This window comes from Zalophus californianus, chromosome 13, assembly GCF_009762305.2.
Source record: "Zalophus californianus isolate mZalCal1 chromosome 13, mZalCal1.pri.v2, whole genome shotgun sequence".
Taxonomy (NCBI): domain Eukaryota; kingdom Metazoa; phylum Chordata; class Mammalia; order Carnivora; family Otariidae; genus Zalophus; species Zalophus californianus.
Window position 1 is genome coordinate 5,421,394 of NC_045607.1, and position 14,198 is coordinate 5,435,591.

Below are 14,198 nucleotides of genomic sequence, written 5' to 3' on the forward strand. Positions count from 1 at the left end.
CTTGGGGTGCCGAGGGGGTGACAGGTGAAGATCGTCCTTGACACAGGTACTCACTGCACCCCCTCAAGGGCAGGAAAGTGAGGGGTCTGCCCCTGAGCAGGTGAGACAACCTGCAGCAAGCAGTGCCGGGAGGAGCCGCTAGGTGGCCCCCGCTCACCTGTCCAACCGTCCTTAACGCAGGCCTGGGAGCAGATCCTCCAGCCAGCATCCTCCTGCTTGCACCTGCCCGCACAGCCCACGGTCAGTCTCCATGCCTTGCCTTTGCTGTAATGTCTTCTTCCCCAGCAAACAGACATTCTGCCTTCAAAGCCTGGCTCACACCCCTGCTTCTTCAGGATGCTCTCCCTGCCCACTCAGAGCACGTGCCCTGAACCTCTTCATCACCCTTAGCACCACCCTGCCCTCAGATTCTCAGTCCAGGGTTCTACCCCAGACTGATCTTTTGTCTGTACAGAGACACATCTGGAGTTTACATCCTCTCCCCAAATCGGAATCACAGACTTGCAGTCTCAGCCACATGCCTGTAAACTTCACAATTCCCCGTCAAGAAGGGGGAGGTCCTGATTTCTTCAATGAGGACACTGAGGCTAGAGGGGACAGGAAATCTGGCCAAGGTCATAGCAGGAACGTTTGAATCTGCTCAGGTGCTTCAATGCACCCTCTTAGAACTTCACAAGAGCTCTTCCAAAGAGGATGCTGTTAACCTGTTGGTACACATGGGGAAACTGAGGCCCAGAGAGGAGCAGTAGCTTGCCCCAGGCCCCACAGCCAGGGCTCTGTGCTTTCCACCACACCCCTCCACTCAAGCCAGATGCCCCCTCCCCAGGTCACCTGACAATCCCTTGAACCCACAGGAAAGGGGCCCCAGGGGGAAGGGTGCCATCGGGAAAGAGCCTGGACTCTGTGCAGGTCTCCTGCCTCCCAGCCAGCGCTGTGGGATCCCCTCCAGCAACCTGGGCAGCCTCCCTGTGGGGCGCAGAGTGGTGGGGCTGCAGGTGGGGCAGCCGGCAGCCCTGAAAGGAAGAGGAGACTGGGGACAACCAGCCGGCGTGTTGTGAACCCAGCTGCTGGGGGGGTGAGCGACAGTTGCTTAGATGGCACGGGGCATGGGGTCCCCCGGCTTTCCCCGCTCAGGGCGCGGCGACCTCGCAGCCTGGGCAGCCTGCATCGCCTGTGTGGGGCTTGGAGAGGGGCGGGAAGAGGGACGAAGATGGGGAGACAGACTGGCAGCCGGTGGAGAAGAGACGAAGACGGTGCCAGGGAACAGCGTGGCGGGCCAAGGCTCCCCGGGAGCCGGAAAACAGCTTTGGGGAGAAGCGGGGGGCGGGAAATGGGGGTGTCTATTCTGAAGCTGGGGGGAGCAGAAGGGATCTTAGAAAGGGGCGGGGGAGGGGCCGTCATCCCGGCTCCTGCGGCGGCCCGGAGAGGGGGCGGCCCGCCGAGAACGCGGCGTCGGGCCGTGTGGGCGCCTCCCGGTCAGAAGCCACAATAGCAGCTCGTTAACGCCCAGATTGAGGACTTTGTCAATTACCTCCGAAGGCTGCGCCCGGCGGATTAAATGCTTTTAAAAAAAGTGCTGCTGGTGGGAGGGGGCGACTAAGAAGCCCCCTCCCGGCACAGATCCCTCCTCCCCCGGGCAGAGGAGGGGGCGGGGACTGAGACGGTGCGGGCGCGCCTGGGGAACGCGGGCGGTCGGCCGCGAGCGCTGGCAGAGCGCGGAGCGGCTCGTACTCGGGACCGAGGCGCCGGCGGCTGTCGCGGCGGCGGCGGGGACCCCCTTCGGCCCCCGGGCCGCCTGCGCAGGAAGGCGTCGGGCCTGCTGTTGGCCCGCGAGCGCCAGGATCCAGGGTCGCGGACTCTGGCCGGGGCACCCCCAGGGCCGGCCTCGCTGGTCGGGATCCGGAGGGGAAGGTCCCAGCGGCTCGTGACTCCAGGACTGGACGCACTTGCCCCGGGGCCCGGACCGAGACCTCGGAAACCCACAGGGGGCGCAGGCCGGCCGGCCCCCACCCCCTCCCCCGCCCCGGTCGAGGGAGCGGGAGGAGCTCGGCGCCGCTCCGCGTAGACGCCCGACGGCCCGGCAGGGGCCCCCCCTGGGCCCGCCCGGCGCTGCGCCCCCAGCGCACGGTGAGTTGGCACGGGTCCGGCCGGGGAGGAAGTTTGTGAGGAGGCGCCGTCCGGGTTTCCCTGGCCGCTCCTGGAGCCGGCAGGAGGCGGGCTGCCCGCGGCGGTTTGTGCCCCCCCCCGCCCGCCCCGACTGGCCCAGGGGGCCTGGGGCGGGTTCTGCCCCTTTATCTGGGCCTTTTCAGAGGTGGAGAGGAACTATCGTTGGCCGCGGTGTGTGTATGTGTGTGAGAGAAAGAGAGAGAGGGAGGGAGGGAGGCCGGAGGGGAGCAATAAAAGGCAAAGAGAGTCCCAGACAAAAAAGACACGGAGATTAGAAGCAAGGAGGGAGGAGGGAGAGGAGCGCGCAGGGGGAGGCGCGGGAGCGGGGAGCGGGGACGGCGCGCAGCGCGAACGGCGGGCGGGCTGGCGGGCTGGCTGCTCTCGCGCTCCCGCTCCCGCTCTCACCCGCGCACACCCGCGCAGCCCGTCCTCACCCGCGCACCCCCGGACACCCACGCCCGCTGGCCCGGGCCACCCGGCGCGGGGCACCGAGGCGGGAATCTGGCGGGCAGAACGCGCCCCGAGCCCGCGCCCACCCCGGCGTCTTTGCGCTCCGCAGCGGCGCGCCTCGCCGGGCGCCCCCGCCAGTCCGGCCGCCGGAAGATGGTCAACGACCGGTGGAAGACCATGGGCGGCGCTTCCCAACTTGAGGACCGGCCGCGTGACAAGCCGCAGGTACGCGCGGGCCCGGGGCGTGGGGACATGGGGCCCGCGCGGTTGGCGAGGTGGTGGCCGCTGCGGCCGGCGGGGTGGGGGCCCAGCTCGAGGCAGGAGTTTGGGGTGCACCCCGCGAGGCTCGGGACGCCTGGGGCGAGGCGACGCCCTCCTCTCCTCCTCCTCCAGAAGAGGCTTGAACTTGGGGTTCGGGGTGCGGATGGATGAGGGCAGCACCCCTGCATAGCTCTGTGGCAGATGGCCCTCTTGCGCCTCCAACAGCCTCGCGGTGCCCACGTGAGCAGAGGGAGTAGGGGACCTCTAGTTCACAGGGTGACCAGCCCTTCAGTAAACTGTGTGGCCACGCTAATCACACCCCTCGCTGAGTGTCTGTCTCCTCACCTCTACAATGGGCGTTTTAATCACTTGCTAATTATCCACCCTGGGCACCACCCTGTGCCAGACGCCTGGCATGGTAACCTGAGCTTCTGGACCAGGGTGTGGATCCCCCTGGATCTCCTCTAAATCCTCACACTTTAAATGGGGCCCCTGCTCTACACTAAAGGATCAATAAATGTTTGTCTCATGTGAGAAGCTTGGGTATCATGATTCTCCAGCTTTAAGACAAGAAAAGCAGGTCTCAGAGAGGGTTGCCCCTGCCGGAGGCCATGAGGCTCTGCTGAGATTTGAACCTGGGTCCGTGGTGCCAGGTCCTGTTCATTGCACTCTTCCTGCTGCCTCTTCTGGGGCAGTGGAGGGGGCAGGCTTGGAGGGTGCCCAGGGCTGTGCACTGGGAGGAGGGGCGGTGAGGGCAGAGCTCCAGGGCTGGCCAGAGAGGGGGCTGGAGATGCGAAGCTGAGTGGAGGGACAGCCCTGGGGCTGCCCCAGGCCAGGCTGCCAAGGGACCGGGGCAGGCAGGTAAGATGGAGAGGCCCGCTCACCAAGGAGAGGAAATAATGGGGCTGCCCGTTTTAAATTTCAGATTTCTCCCAGACAGATGTCATTGGGGAAAGAGCCGTTTGTGTTTGCAGTGGCAGGAGGGGGGCGGCAGGGACGAGCCTTGTCGGCCCCTCACTCTCCAGGGCTCCAACCTGCTCCTTCTGTCTGGAGGGAGAGTGCCGTGGTGTGGGGGCCCAGCCCTCCACAGTTTGCAAAGCTCCTTCCCAACCATCTGCACGACCTCACTTCCTGCGGCAGCCTGGGGGCTAGGCAGGGAGGCACATTCCCATGTCACAGGCTAACGTGGCTCAGAGAGGTTGAGGCATGCGCTCAGGTCACACAGCGTGTTAGGAGAGCAAGGATTCGAACCCAGGTCTGAGCCCAGCGGCTCCCGATGCCTCCCAGGTGCTCTGTTCCTTTGTTTCCATCAGGTCGACACCCAAGCCAATCCCAGATTAAAAAAAAACAAAAAAAAACCTCTCCTGCTAGGATCTGACTTTTTACCCTTTTACCTAGATTTGTTCAAGGCTATCCCCAGCCTGACCCATTCTCCTTTCCCACTAGTCCCCTTACCGGGACTGGCTGCTTGTCATTTGCCAAACCCCAGTCCCACACTAGGCTGCCCGTTTCCAGACCTTTGCAGTGTCATCTTGTTGGCCCCAACGAGATCTCCAGTGCACACACACACACACACACACACACACACACACACACCCTTTTGCTTTTGCTCAGGGAAATCCTACATGTACTTCAAAACCTATCAGATGCCACCTCCTCCAGGAAGCCTCCCCTGATGTTCTGTGGCTGTGCCTCAAAGTCCCGGTAGCATTTAGCCTGTTCTCCTCAGCTGCCTTTTTCTCACTGCTTTCTCTCCCTGCCCCAGGGCTCTCCTCTATCAGGAACTCCCTTTGGACACATGCCCCCATCTCTAGTTCTTCCCCTGGGCCCAGGCTCCTGCCCTTCCATGCAGTCACGGTGGGAGCTTAGGGACATTTGCTGAATTGAACTGCATGAAGCCTCACCAGGCGCTGGGGGTGAGGAGCCAGCAAGTGCCGCTATGTCTCAAGGGGAGGTGGCTTCTGGGGGATCTGTTTGAGCTGTGGCTTCAGGGCCTCCCTCTGCGGCTGCCTGGGTCACATAGTCCAGCTGCCACCAGCCAGAGCCCAGCTGTGTGCCCCCTTGGCATCAGAGGCAGCTGAGGGCTTGTGGCCCCAGGGGCCCGGGGCCAATATCAAACACCACCTCCCCTTCCCACTCCTTTGGTGACCTTGCATGTAGATAGGCTGTCCCCTGCGCCCGTCCCAGGCTTGTTGGAAGCATCAGAGAAGAGGCAGGGCCTTTCCTGAGCTTACTGTCGAAAGAGAGAGCCTTGGGCGCCTGGGTGGCTCAGTTGGTTAAGCGACTGCCTTCGGCTCAGGTCAGGATCCTGGAGTCCCGGGATCGAGTCCCGCATCGGGCTCCCTGCTCAGCGCAGAGTCTGCTTCTCCCTCTGACCCTCCCCCATCTCATGTGCTCTCTCTCTCATTCTCTCTCTCTTTCAAATAAATAAATAAATCTTAAAAAGAAAAAAGAAAGAGAGAGCCTTGCTGTCCTGGGTCCCTCTCGACGTCCTCCCTCAGGTCTGGCCTTTTCTCCCATGTTCCTAGTTTTGTCTCTGCCATTGACATGCTGTGTGACTCTGGGGAAGTTACTCCCCCTTTCTGGGTCTGGGCTTTACCACCTGCAAAATGAGAACAGTGATTCCTGCTTCTTCCTCACTTCACAAGGGCTCCTCGGAGGGTCAGGTGAAATCCTGGTGTGTTTTGCAAACTGCAAAGCACTGTGCACCTGTGAGGATGGTGGTTCTCACTGTAGCCTGTTCCCTTTTGCAGGCTGTCAGTGTCCTGATCTTCTCTGCCTGCCAGGGAGAATGAGCTGACCACCCAGCTCCCGCCAGAAGGGCCTGGCTGAGGTTCTTTAGTGGAGCACCTCCTCCGGGAGAATAGAAGCCCTTGCTACACTCAGAGCAGTAGCCGGGCTCATCTCTCCACACCTCTCGCTTCTTAGCCATGACCACACTGGGAGGTTGGCAGCAGGGACTGCCAACCCATTTGACAGATGAGGAAACTGAGGCTAAGGGAGCCAGAGCCGGGACCTGAACTCCGGTCTTCGTCGGCAGGCAGATGAAGGCAGGAGCGGCTGGCTGTCCTTCCCTCGGTCAGTCTGCTCAGCTGCATGATGTAATTCCCAGGGGGAGAGCCCCGGCGTGCAGGCTGCGTGGTCCCCGAGGCGCTCACGGCCCCCGCTGCCACGACGTGTTTCTGGGGACGGCCTGAGGCCGCTCTGCCCTCGGGGCCCCGTCCCGCCTCAGCTCCTCATCTGCTGGCTGACCTTGGACGAGTTCCTGCCTTCATTAGAGTGTCCCTTCTCCCCCTGCAGAACGAAGGGGCCTCACACCCTTGGGGCAGGAGGTGGTGGTGGGATATTTGCCAGAGTTTGGAGTCACTCAGATGAAAGGATCTAGAAATAGACACGATTCTTCTCTCCTGGAGTGTGGGGCAGGAAGTCACCCTGTAACCGGCTCCTCCTGGGCGGGGGCTCGCTTCTGAGCAATCCTCGAGTCACGCCACCCTACAGGGAGGTCAGCCTTGGCAATCCCAGGTGGCATCTTTTGGTCCTTTCAAAACTTCTAAAAATGTCGCAGAAGGAAAACCAAATCCTCATTGGGAAGTTCTTCCTGATGTCTAACCTAAACCCCGCTGCACTGCATTCGCTCAGTGACTGTTTTTAGAGTCCCTACCTCCGCTGGGATGTACAGCTGGGAACCCGTACCTCAGGAAGCTTCGAGTCTCATGAGGGGGACAGAGAAACCCACAAGTCAGGTATTATTACAAGGCACTGTAAAGAAAAGCGTCTGGCCTCTTGTACCCTAGGGTTTGGGTGGAGGTCACTGGGTTAGGCGGGGGCTGGGAGAGAAGGAGGGAAGCGGGGGCCCACAGGAACGACAAGCCAAGGGCTCCCTTCTGTCACTTTCCTGTGCCCTCCTCCGGGCCCGGCCCTGCCCCACGGAGCTCGCCATCCAGTCCAGCCGGGCGCCTGTGATGGAAGGCAGGGTGGGAGCCCAGAGGAGACAGCTTCCCGGAGGAGGCAATGTTGAAGCTGGACAGCATTTACCTGATCTGTCCTGCAGGGAGACCAAGGTGTGTTGGGGGACAGGAAAGGAGCCGGGCAGGTGGAAGGAACAGGGCAGGGTTCGGGGTGGAGCCTGCAGGTGCCCTAAGCTGAGGGGCCCAGTGGGGCCTGCTCTGGAGGGCAGGAGGCCTCCGTGGCTCTAGAGGGGTCTCAGCGGGACCTTCGGGAGGGGTCCTTTGCTGCTGCGTGGGGAACGAGTTGGTGGGGCTGGGAGGTGTCCAGGAAGCCTGGGGGAGATTGTCACAGTGATTTAGAGGCGGGTGAGGGGGCTTGGACCAGGGCAGGGCTGGGGGCACAGGGACAGAGCCAGGCGGCTGGCTCGGTGTCGGAGGAGGGAAGGGTGGGGAACTCCGTGGGGCACCAGCTTTGGAGGGGCAGTGATGGAGTTGGTGCCATCCCCAGGTGGGACTCTCGGGGGGCTCAGGTTAGGGGTGGACAGAACCTGGTTTGGTGTCGGTGGGCTGGGCGGGCCATCCAGGAGGCCAGGAGTGTGTGTCGTGGGGAACAAGACCCTCACAGGACACAAATGGAGACCCCCCAAAAGTGGACCCAGAGCTGCTTGCTTCCGGAGGAGTGGCAGGGCTTGGGGAGCTTGGAGCCCCCAGGAGGGGTGGCCTTGGGCAGCTCTCCAGGTCCCGTTCCCACCCACCCCCCGCAGCCCTGTGCCTGAGAGCTCCTCCCTGCCGGGCACCCCCGCCCGCACACCACCCAGCCCCGGTTTTCCCAATCCACAGCTCCACTACGCGGTTCCGTCATGATGAATGGCCGGCCACCCTGCCTCCAGCTGGGGTGCTCCTAGGAGATGGGGGGCTCGGAGCCACTTGCATTCGGATCTAGCGTCCCCCTAGAGGGACACTTTCTTCTTCCGACTTTGATACAAGGAGTAGAGTCTGGGTCCACCCAGAGGCTACCGCCCCCTGGCTCTCCAGCAGACAAGGAAGGAGATGGGGCCGGCCGGGCGTGTTTGGCTAGCAGGCCATCGATGCGATGTGTCCCTCCCTCCTGAGCACTCCTGTCCCCCGCCGGACCCCATGACCACCTCTGAGGCTGGGGACACAGAGGAGGCAGCCAGGAAAGACGCCACCCCTCCACTAAGGGCCCTGAGGCACCTTTGCAGCTTCCTGTCTCCTGCCTCCCCTGGCACGAGCCCATCTCCTCCTCCCCTTGGCTGGGACAGCACTGGGGAGGGGGTCACACAGGGGATGAAGCCACGTCCCTCCAGCTGGGGGCTCACACACACAGTTAGGGACAGACTGGACCTTGAACCTAGGGCTCCTGGCTCCTCTCATGCCCACTGCCCGGGATAGCTTCCCAGTGTCCCCCACCCCTTGCCCCGTGTGCCTTTGCGGCTTCCTGCAGACCCCTGGGTGCTCGCCCGGCTCTGCCAGGGCCGAAGGCTCATCAACAAGCCCCAGCCCCGCGGCATGCTCCATTGGCTGCCCACCGCCCAGAACACCCCCTTATTATCTCGGGCAGATTCCTCTGCGATACACGTAAACAGCAGCCTATAAAAGCGAACAGTACTTCATGTTTAAGGTGATCTCAGAAGACTAATTCTCCTCTGCTGAGTGGCCTGTTTCAGCTCCAACTCCATCATCCCTCTGCCCCTCTGGGGATCCCCTGCGGCTTTTCTCAAGCCTCTCCCTCCCCAGCACCCTCTGCCTTCCCTCCAGGGACCAGGGGCTTGGGTGGAAGCAGGCGCACGAGAGGGCGAGGGTCCTGGAGACACAGGGAGACGTGGCTGGCCGCTCTGCCTAGCCAGTTGGGGGACCTTAATGTTCTTCGGTTGGAGGACGGTGCTCAGAGCTGCTTGGGGCAAGGTGTCTCCCGATGGGCTCGGGGAGGGGCCTGACAGGGACTTACTTGCTGACACAGAGCTTTGTCTCGCAAACCCCAGTCACACACAAGACAGAGGGAAGAAGGTTGTGGGAAGCAAGCAGTCTTGACAGAGGGTGTGATTCCGGCCCCCGGCCCTGGGATCGAATGCTAGCCCTCCCATGTACCTCCCGTGTGACCTCGGGAAGGGGTCTTCTGCTCTCTGAGCTTCAGTTTTCCCACCCGCCAAGTGAATCCAACCAGAGCAGGGGGTCGTTCGGAGGTTTCAGGGGTGGGAACAGGGCACGTGTTCAAAGAATGGCAGCGATAATCTGGAAGCTTCTGATCTGCAGGTGACTGGGGGCTTGGGGCAGCCTGGAGGTGGCCTTCATTCCGTGCGAGGCCATCAGGGGTGGCACGGGGTTAGAGGTGGCCTTGCCTCGGGGTCCAGGGCTCAGCGTGGAGGTCATGAGCCTCTGCCCTGCCACGCACAGTAGGGTGGCGGGGCCTTGACCTCCTCCCCATGCGAGCACGGTCACCGGGAAATGACCTGGTCCATCCGCTCTTCCTCCCATCCATCCCACAAGCAGCTGCTCTGTGCCAGGCGAGCAGGCCCTGCCCTTGGGGGCTCCCGTGGTCCAGGGTAATTCACCTGGGCCTGGGGCTTGCCAGCCTAGCCTTCCTTGGGTGCACAGAATTCAGAGATTCCCAAACCGATCCACGCCCCACATAGGCTAAGAATCACAGTCCATGGGACATGAGCTCCCCCAGCGTGGGGCTAGGACAACGGCCACCCCCATCCTCAGGGACTGGTTTGGAGCCTGGCTCATGGGGACACCCAGTGAACGTTGAATGGATGTTTGAGCGAGTACATGAATGAAGTCAAAGGTGATGACTGTCTGTCTTGATGAGTGCCACCATGGGGGAGGGGAGCAAGGGCCGTGGGAACATGGAGGAGGAGCCTTTCCAAAACTAGGTTGGGGCGGGGAGGCCTGGGGAAACAGTCTAGGAAGGCTTCCTGGAGGAGGTGACATCTAGCTGGGCCCTGAAGGAAGAGAGGGAATTAGGAAGCGGAGCAGGGGCAGCAGATGCCTCAGGCTAAGGTAGCAGCCTATGCAGAGCTGCTGTGAGGGAGCTAATGTGCCCAGGTCTGGCAGGAGTAAGCTGTCTAGACGCGTGGAGCCTGGGATGGATGGGCCTCCTGGGGAAGGTATGGAGAGAGGAGGGGCAGAGCGCTGAGTGCTGGGGGCATCATCAGTGCAGGGGCGGGCTAAGGAATTCTCTCCCTCATCTTGCCAACAACACGGCACCCTCCTGGGCGGGGGGGTCTTCTTGTCCACCTGCACCTCAGCCCCGACCCCATCTTCTTCTGGTCCCAAGTAGGAGATTTGGGACTTCCTTGTAGAATTTGAATTTAAGCAAAACAACTGTTCGCTATTTTGTACTTTCCTGTAGTGAGACGCCTTGTGTAAGAGGATTCGCTATTTTATGTAACACCGAGAAAAAAAGGGTCAATCACTGCTGTAGGATTCCCCGCCATCGGAGACGTTAAAATGTGGAAAAATGAAAAGGTGCATCCCCGCATCGGTGACATACATACAGGAGTAACACTTTGGGTGGAAAACAGAACCAAACACTTCCCGATGCTCTGTGCACATTGATCACGGGGTAGTAAAAGCCGCTAACGTTTACTGCACACGCACAATGCGCCGGGCACGGCTCCAAGCGCGTTCTATATTGACTCCCTTCAAGATGCGTCTCCAGTTCCGAAAGTGGGAAATGTGGGGGAAAGCCAGCCGGAGAAGGGCCCCCAGAGGAGGCGGGAGGCTGGAGGGTCGAGTCTGAGCTCGCTTCTCATCGGCTGTGCGACTCTGGGCAAGCCCTTGGCTCTCCTGGGCCTCATGTCCCCCACGTGTCACACGCTCCATGGCCGCTCTGCGGGCTCCCTCAGGGCTGTGAGCGATCGGGGTACAGCAAGCCCGATCACGGCGCCTCCTTTTTTTTCCCCCAAGTTCTGAAAAGGCTTTATTACATAGAGGGGAAGGGGTTCAGTCCTTGGCTGCGGCTTTCCTCATGGCGGCCAGGACGTTGCTCAGCTCCTCTCTCTTCCTCTTGGTGCGGATGTGTGTCCCCACCCTTTTCTTGATGAACTTGAGGGCGCGCTTGTCCTTGGAGACCTCGAGCAGCTCCATGGCCCACCGCTCGTAGGGGGCGAAGCCGCACACCTCTCGGATCATGTCCCGCACGAACTTGGTGTGCTTGGTGAGGCGCCCGCGGCGGCGGCGGCGGCTGTGCCTCGGCTTGCTCACGTTCTTAGTCACCTTGTGGCCCTTGTTAAGGCCCACGGCCATAGGGTAGCGCAGAGCCATGGCGGCTGCTCCTCAATGGCTCCCGCGGCGGAAGGCTCACGGCGCCTCCTTTAATGACAAGCTGCCCCCCGGGTTCCAGCCAGTAGCCCCCCCCCACCGAACCCAGTTTTTACCTCCCCGCCTTTTCTTGCCCTGGGGGGCACGGCTACCCCGCGGCCCCAGCCCTGGAGGGAGGCGCCTTTCTCCAGGGTGCCTGGCAGGGCTCTGCCCGTTAGCTTGCTCTGCGGAGAGGGGAGGAAAGAGGAGAGGAGGTGCTCGGCGGCCACCCTGCGCCCTGGGGACTCATGCATGGCAGCCTCGCGGGCCTGCCCAGGCTTCGGGACTCGGGCTGTGGGGGCTCCAGGGGGAAAGTGACCCTTAGTGACGGGTGCTCATTCTGCTGTGACAGTGTGACAATTCTTAGCGCGGTTGCTGTCACCGTTACAGCTTTCTCTTCCTGAGTCTGCACGGCAGGCACCCACGTGCGGGGCAGGGCGCGTCATTATTGCCTCCATTTTACAGGTGAGGACCCCGAGGCTCAGCGAGGTGAGGTCCCTCACCCAAGATCCCCCCCTACCCCCTGGAAATGGCAGTGCAGGGGCCTGAGGCTGTGGGCGCCTTCACCTGCAACCCTGACCCACCCAGGAGGGCTGCATGGGGGAGGTGTGCCTGCCCCGTGCAGGCCACAAGGAGCAGGGCAGGGGCAGTGAGGGGAGGGCGCCTCTCTGCCTCAGTTTCTCTTCTCATCCTCTCCATCTCCGGCTGCGTGCATCTCTCACTCACTCGCACTTGCTGTATCTTTGGTCCCGGGCTTTCTGTCTCCCCTCTGGGCCTCTGTCTCTCACCTCTGCCTCTCTGTATGACTCCCTTGCCCCTGTCCCCAAGAAGGGGGCCCTCTGAGTCTTGCCCACCCCTCCCAAAGGCCAGAGGCCCCGTCCTGAGGCTGCCTGGGCGCCCCTCCCCGGAGAGCTGGAAGCCCAGGTCCGCCCCTGATGCCGCCCCTTCTCTCTCCCGCCCGCCTGCCCGTCCGTCTGTCTGTCCCTGTGTCTGTGTGCGCCCGCAGTGGCCCAGCTGCGGCTACGTGCTGTGCACGGTGCTGCTCTCCCTGGCGGTCCTGCTGGCCGTGGCTGTCACCGGCGCCGTGCTCTTCCTGAACCATGCCCACGTGCCAGGCACGGCGCCCCCGCCCGTCGTCAGCACCGGCACCGGGCCGGCGGGTGCCAACAGCGCCCTGGTCACCGTGGAGAGGGCCGACAGCTCGCGCCTCAGCATTCTCATTGACCCGCGCTGCCCCGACCTCGCCGACGGCTTCGCCCGCCTGGAGGGCGCCCAGGCCTCCATGCTGCAGGTGCTGGCCGAGCACCAGGCCCAGCCGAGGCCTGCAGGCGAGCAGGAGCTGTTGGACACCCTGGCGGACCAGCTGCCCCGGCTGCTGGCCCGGGCCTCGGAGCTGCAGGCGGAGTGCGCCGGGCTGCGGAAGGGCCTCGGCGCGCTGGGCCAGGGGCTCAGCGCCCTGCAGAGCGAGCAGGGCCGCCTCATCCAGGTACGGGGCTGGGTCTGCATCTGGGGTCTTGGTGGGGGGTGGGGTTGCTGCCTGGGCGCCTGATGTCCACGGCTTCCCTTAATCCCCAAGGGCCCCAGGACCAGGGGATGTTGCTATTGCCATCTACCGTGGAGCAAGTGAGCCTCAGAGAAGCGAGTCTCCCATCCAAGGCCACACAGCTAGAGGCACCATTTCCTACCCACGGTCCTGGGGACCCTGGGGACCCTGGGTATTCGTGGAGCACCCCGTGGCATCCCACTGTCAGGTCAAGTCCAGGGCTCAAGGGGCTTCCCAGGTGCGTCAGTACAGGTGAGGCAGGACCTGACTTCCATCAGTAGTGATTTGAGGTTCAAGGTCACGTGGCGGGTCAGTGGCAGGCCTCTCCCCAGCTCTCTCTCCCCCATTCTCTACCATTCGATGCTCCCAGCTTTCCAGGGAAGGCGGGACCAGCTGAGAGAGCCCATCCAGACCCTTAGCCTCTCCCTACCACCTCTGCCCCTTCTCCCCCGATCCCCTCCCCTCCCCTAAGCCAAGGCAGGTCCCGGCAAGCACCTGTAGATCTGGGGGAAGAGTTTCCAACGTTGACCACTCCTGGAGCAGCGGCAAGAACTCCTCACCCCCCTCCCCCTGCCCCACATAGGATCAGGGATTTAGGGTCATCTCGTTGGTTTTCCACTGTTTTCCGGAAGAGAAAACTGAGGCCCAGAAAGAGACAATGATTTGTTCAGGGTACAGTGGCCTCTGGCCTCTGGCCTCCCAGCGCCCTGCCCACCCTCTGGCTTTGTACCCCATCACCCCGATGACTCGGGTCCTTAGGGACTAGGAGGTGAGCCCCACCCTGCCATTGGTCCCAGCCCCTTCCAGACACCGGGGATGACCAGGCAGTCGGTCACCCAGCAGCTCATGAGCAATGGGTCCTTTCCCTCCTCTGAAGGCTGCAGCTGGAGAAATTATAGTCCCCGTCATCCTGTCTGGGTGACTGATGGGAAGGCTCTTCCCCTCCCGGGGTGGGGTGGGGGTGGGGTGTTCGGCTGCCCTCTCCATCGGCAGGGCTTGGGGAGACCTCCAGATTTTCTGGGTGACCTGGACCCCCCACTTTACTCTCCACATGGTTCAGCCAGGCCCGTAGGGCAGGGGTGGGGAATCGCAGGGGGAGGCCTCAGGGTCTCCCACCCACCCACCTGCACAGAGGCCTAGAGCTGTTCCTATAAGACTAATAACTTTTGGGGGACCCGGTAGTGCCTTGGCTCACCTGATATATTTACTTCTCAAAAGAACATTTAATTTGACTCATTTCCCACAGACTAAGGGTGATTTCAGAGACCATGTGTCTTGCAGAGCTATAGAACTGCGGCTCCTGGCTCCAAGCTTCCCACACCCCCAGGGGATCAGCGCAGACCGGGGTTTCCTAAAGCGCTGCCCACAGACAGCCTCTGTCAGAAGTGCCAGAGCTGCTTGCTAAAAGGCACCTCTCTGAACCTCATCGCAAACCCCCCGGGCCCCGCAGGTAAAAAGGCATCGGGGCGGCCCCTGTGGGCATGGACATCTGTGGCCCACTGGCC

At 62.2% G+C, this 14,198-nt stretch overlaps 2 protein-coding genes across 3 annotated transcripts in view; one reads left to right on the top strand and one right to left on the bottom strand.

Annotated features, from left to right (window-relative positions):
* Positions 1-2,098: 2,098 nt before the first annotated feature.
* Positions 2,099-14,198, top strand: part of FIBCD1 (fibrinogen C domain containing 1) — a 34,826-nt gene continuing 22,726 nt past the window's right edge. Inside the window, exons 1-4 of one of the 2 annotated variants that reach the window (XM_027614326.2) lie at positions 2,099-2,127; positions 2,726-2,841; positions 11,541-11,615; positions 12,157-12,636. In XM_027614326.2, coding sequence (XP_027470127.1) covers positions 2,770-2,841; positions 11,541-11,615; positions 12,157-12,636 — 627 coding nt within the window. In that variant the 5' untranslated portion in view covers positions 2,099-2,127; positions 2,726-2,769. The remainder of the gene's footprint in view (positions 2,128-2,725; positions 2,842-11,540; positions 11,616-12,156; positions 12,637-14,198) is intronic. The other variant, XM_027614327.2, reaches the window with a different exon arrangement.
* Positions 10,794-11,124, bottom strand: LOC113933956 (60S ribosomal protein L36-like). Its single transcript, XM_035723565.1, has one exon. The coding sequence runs from the start codon at positions 11,112-11,114 to the stop codon at positions 10,794-10,796; it is 321 nt and encodes a 106-aa protein (XP_035579458.1). The 5' UTR covers positions 11,115-11,124.

Coding starts and splice junctions, on each gene's coding strand:
- LOC113933956 (XM_035723565.1), bottom strand. CDS start 11,114: ATGGCTCTGCGCTACCCTATGGCCGTGGGCCTTAACAAGGGCCACAAG.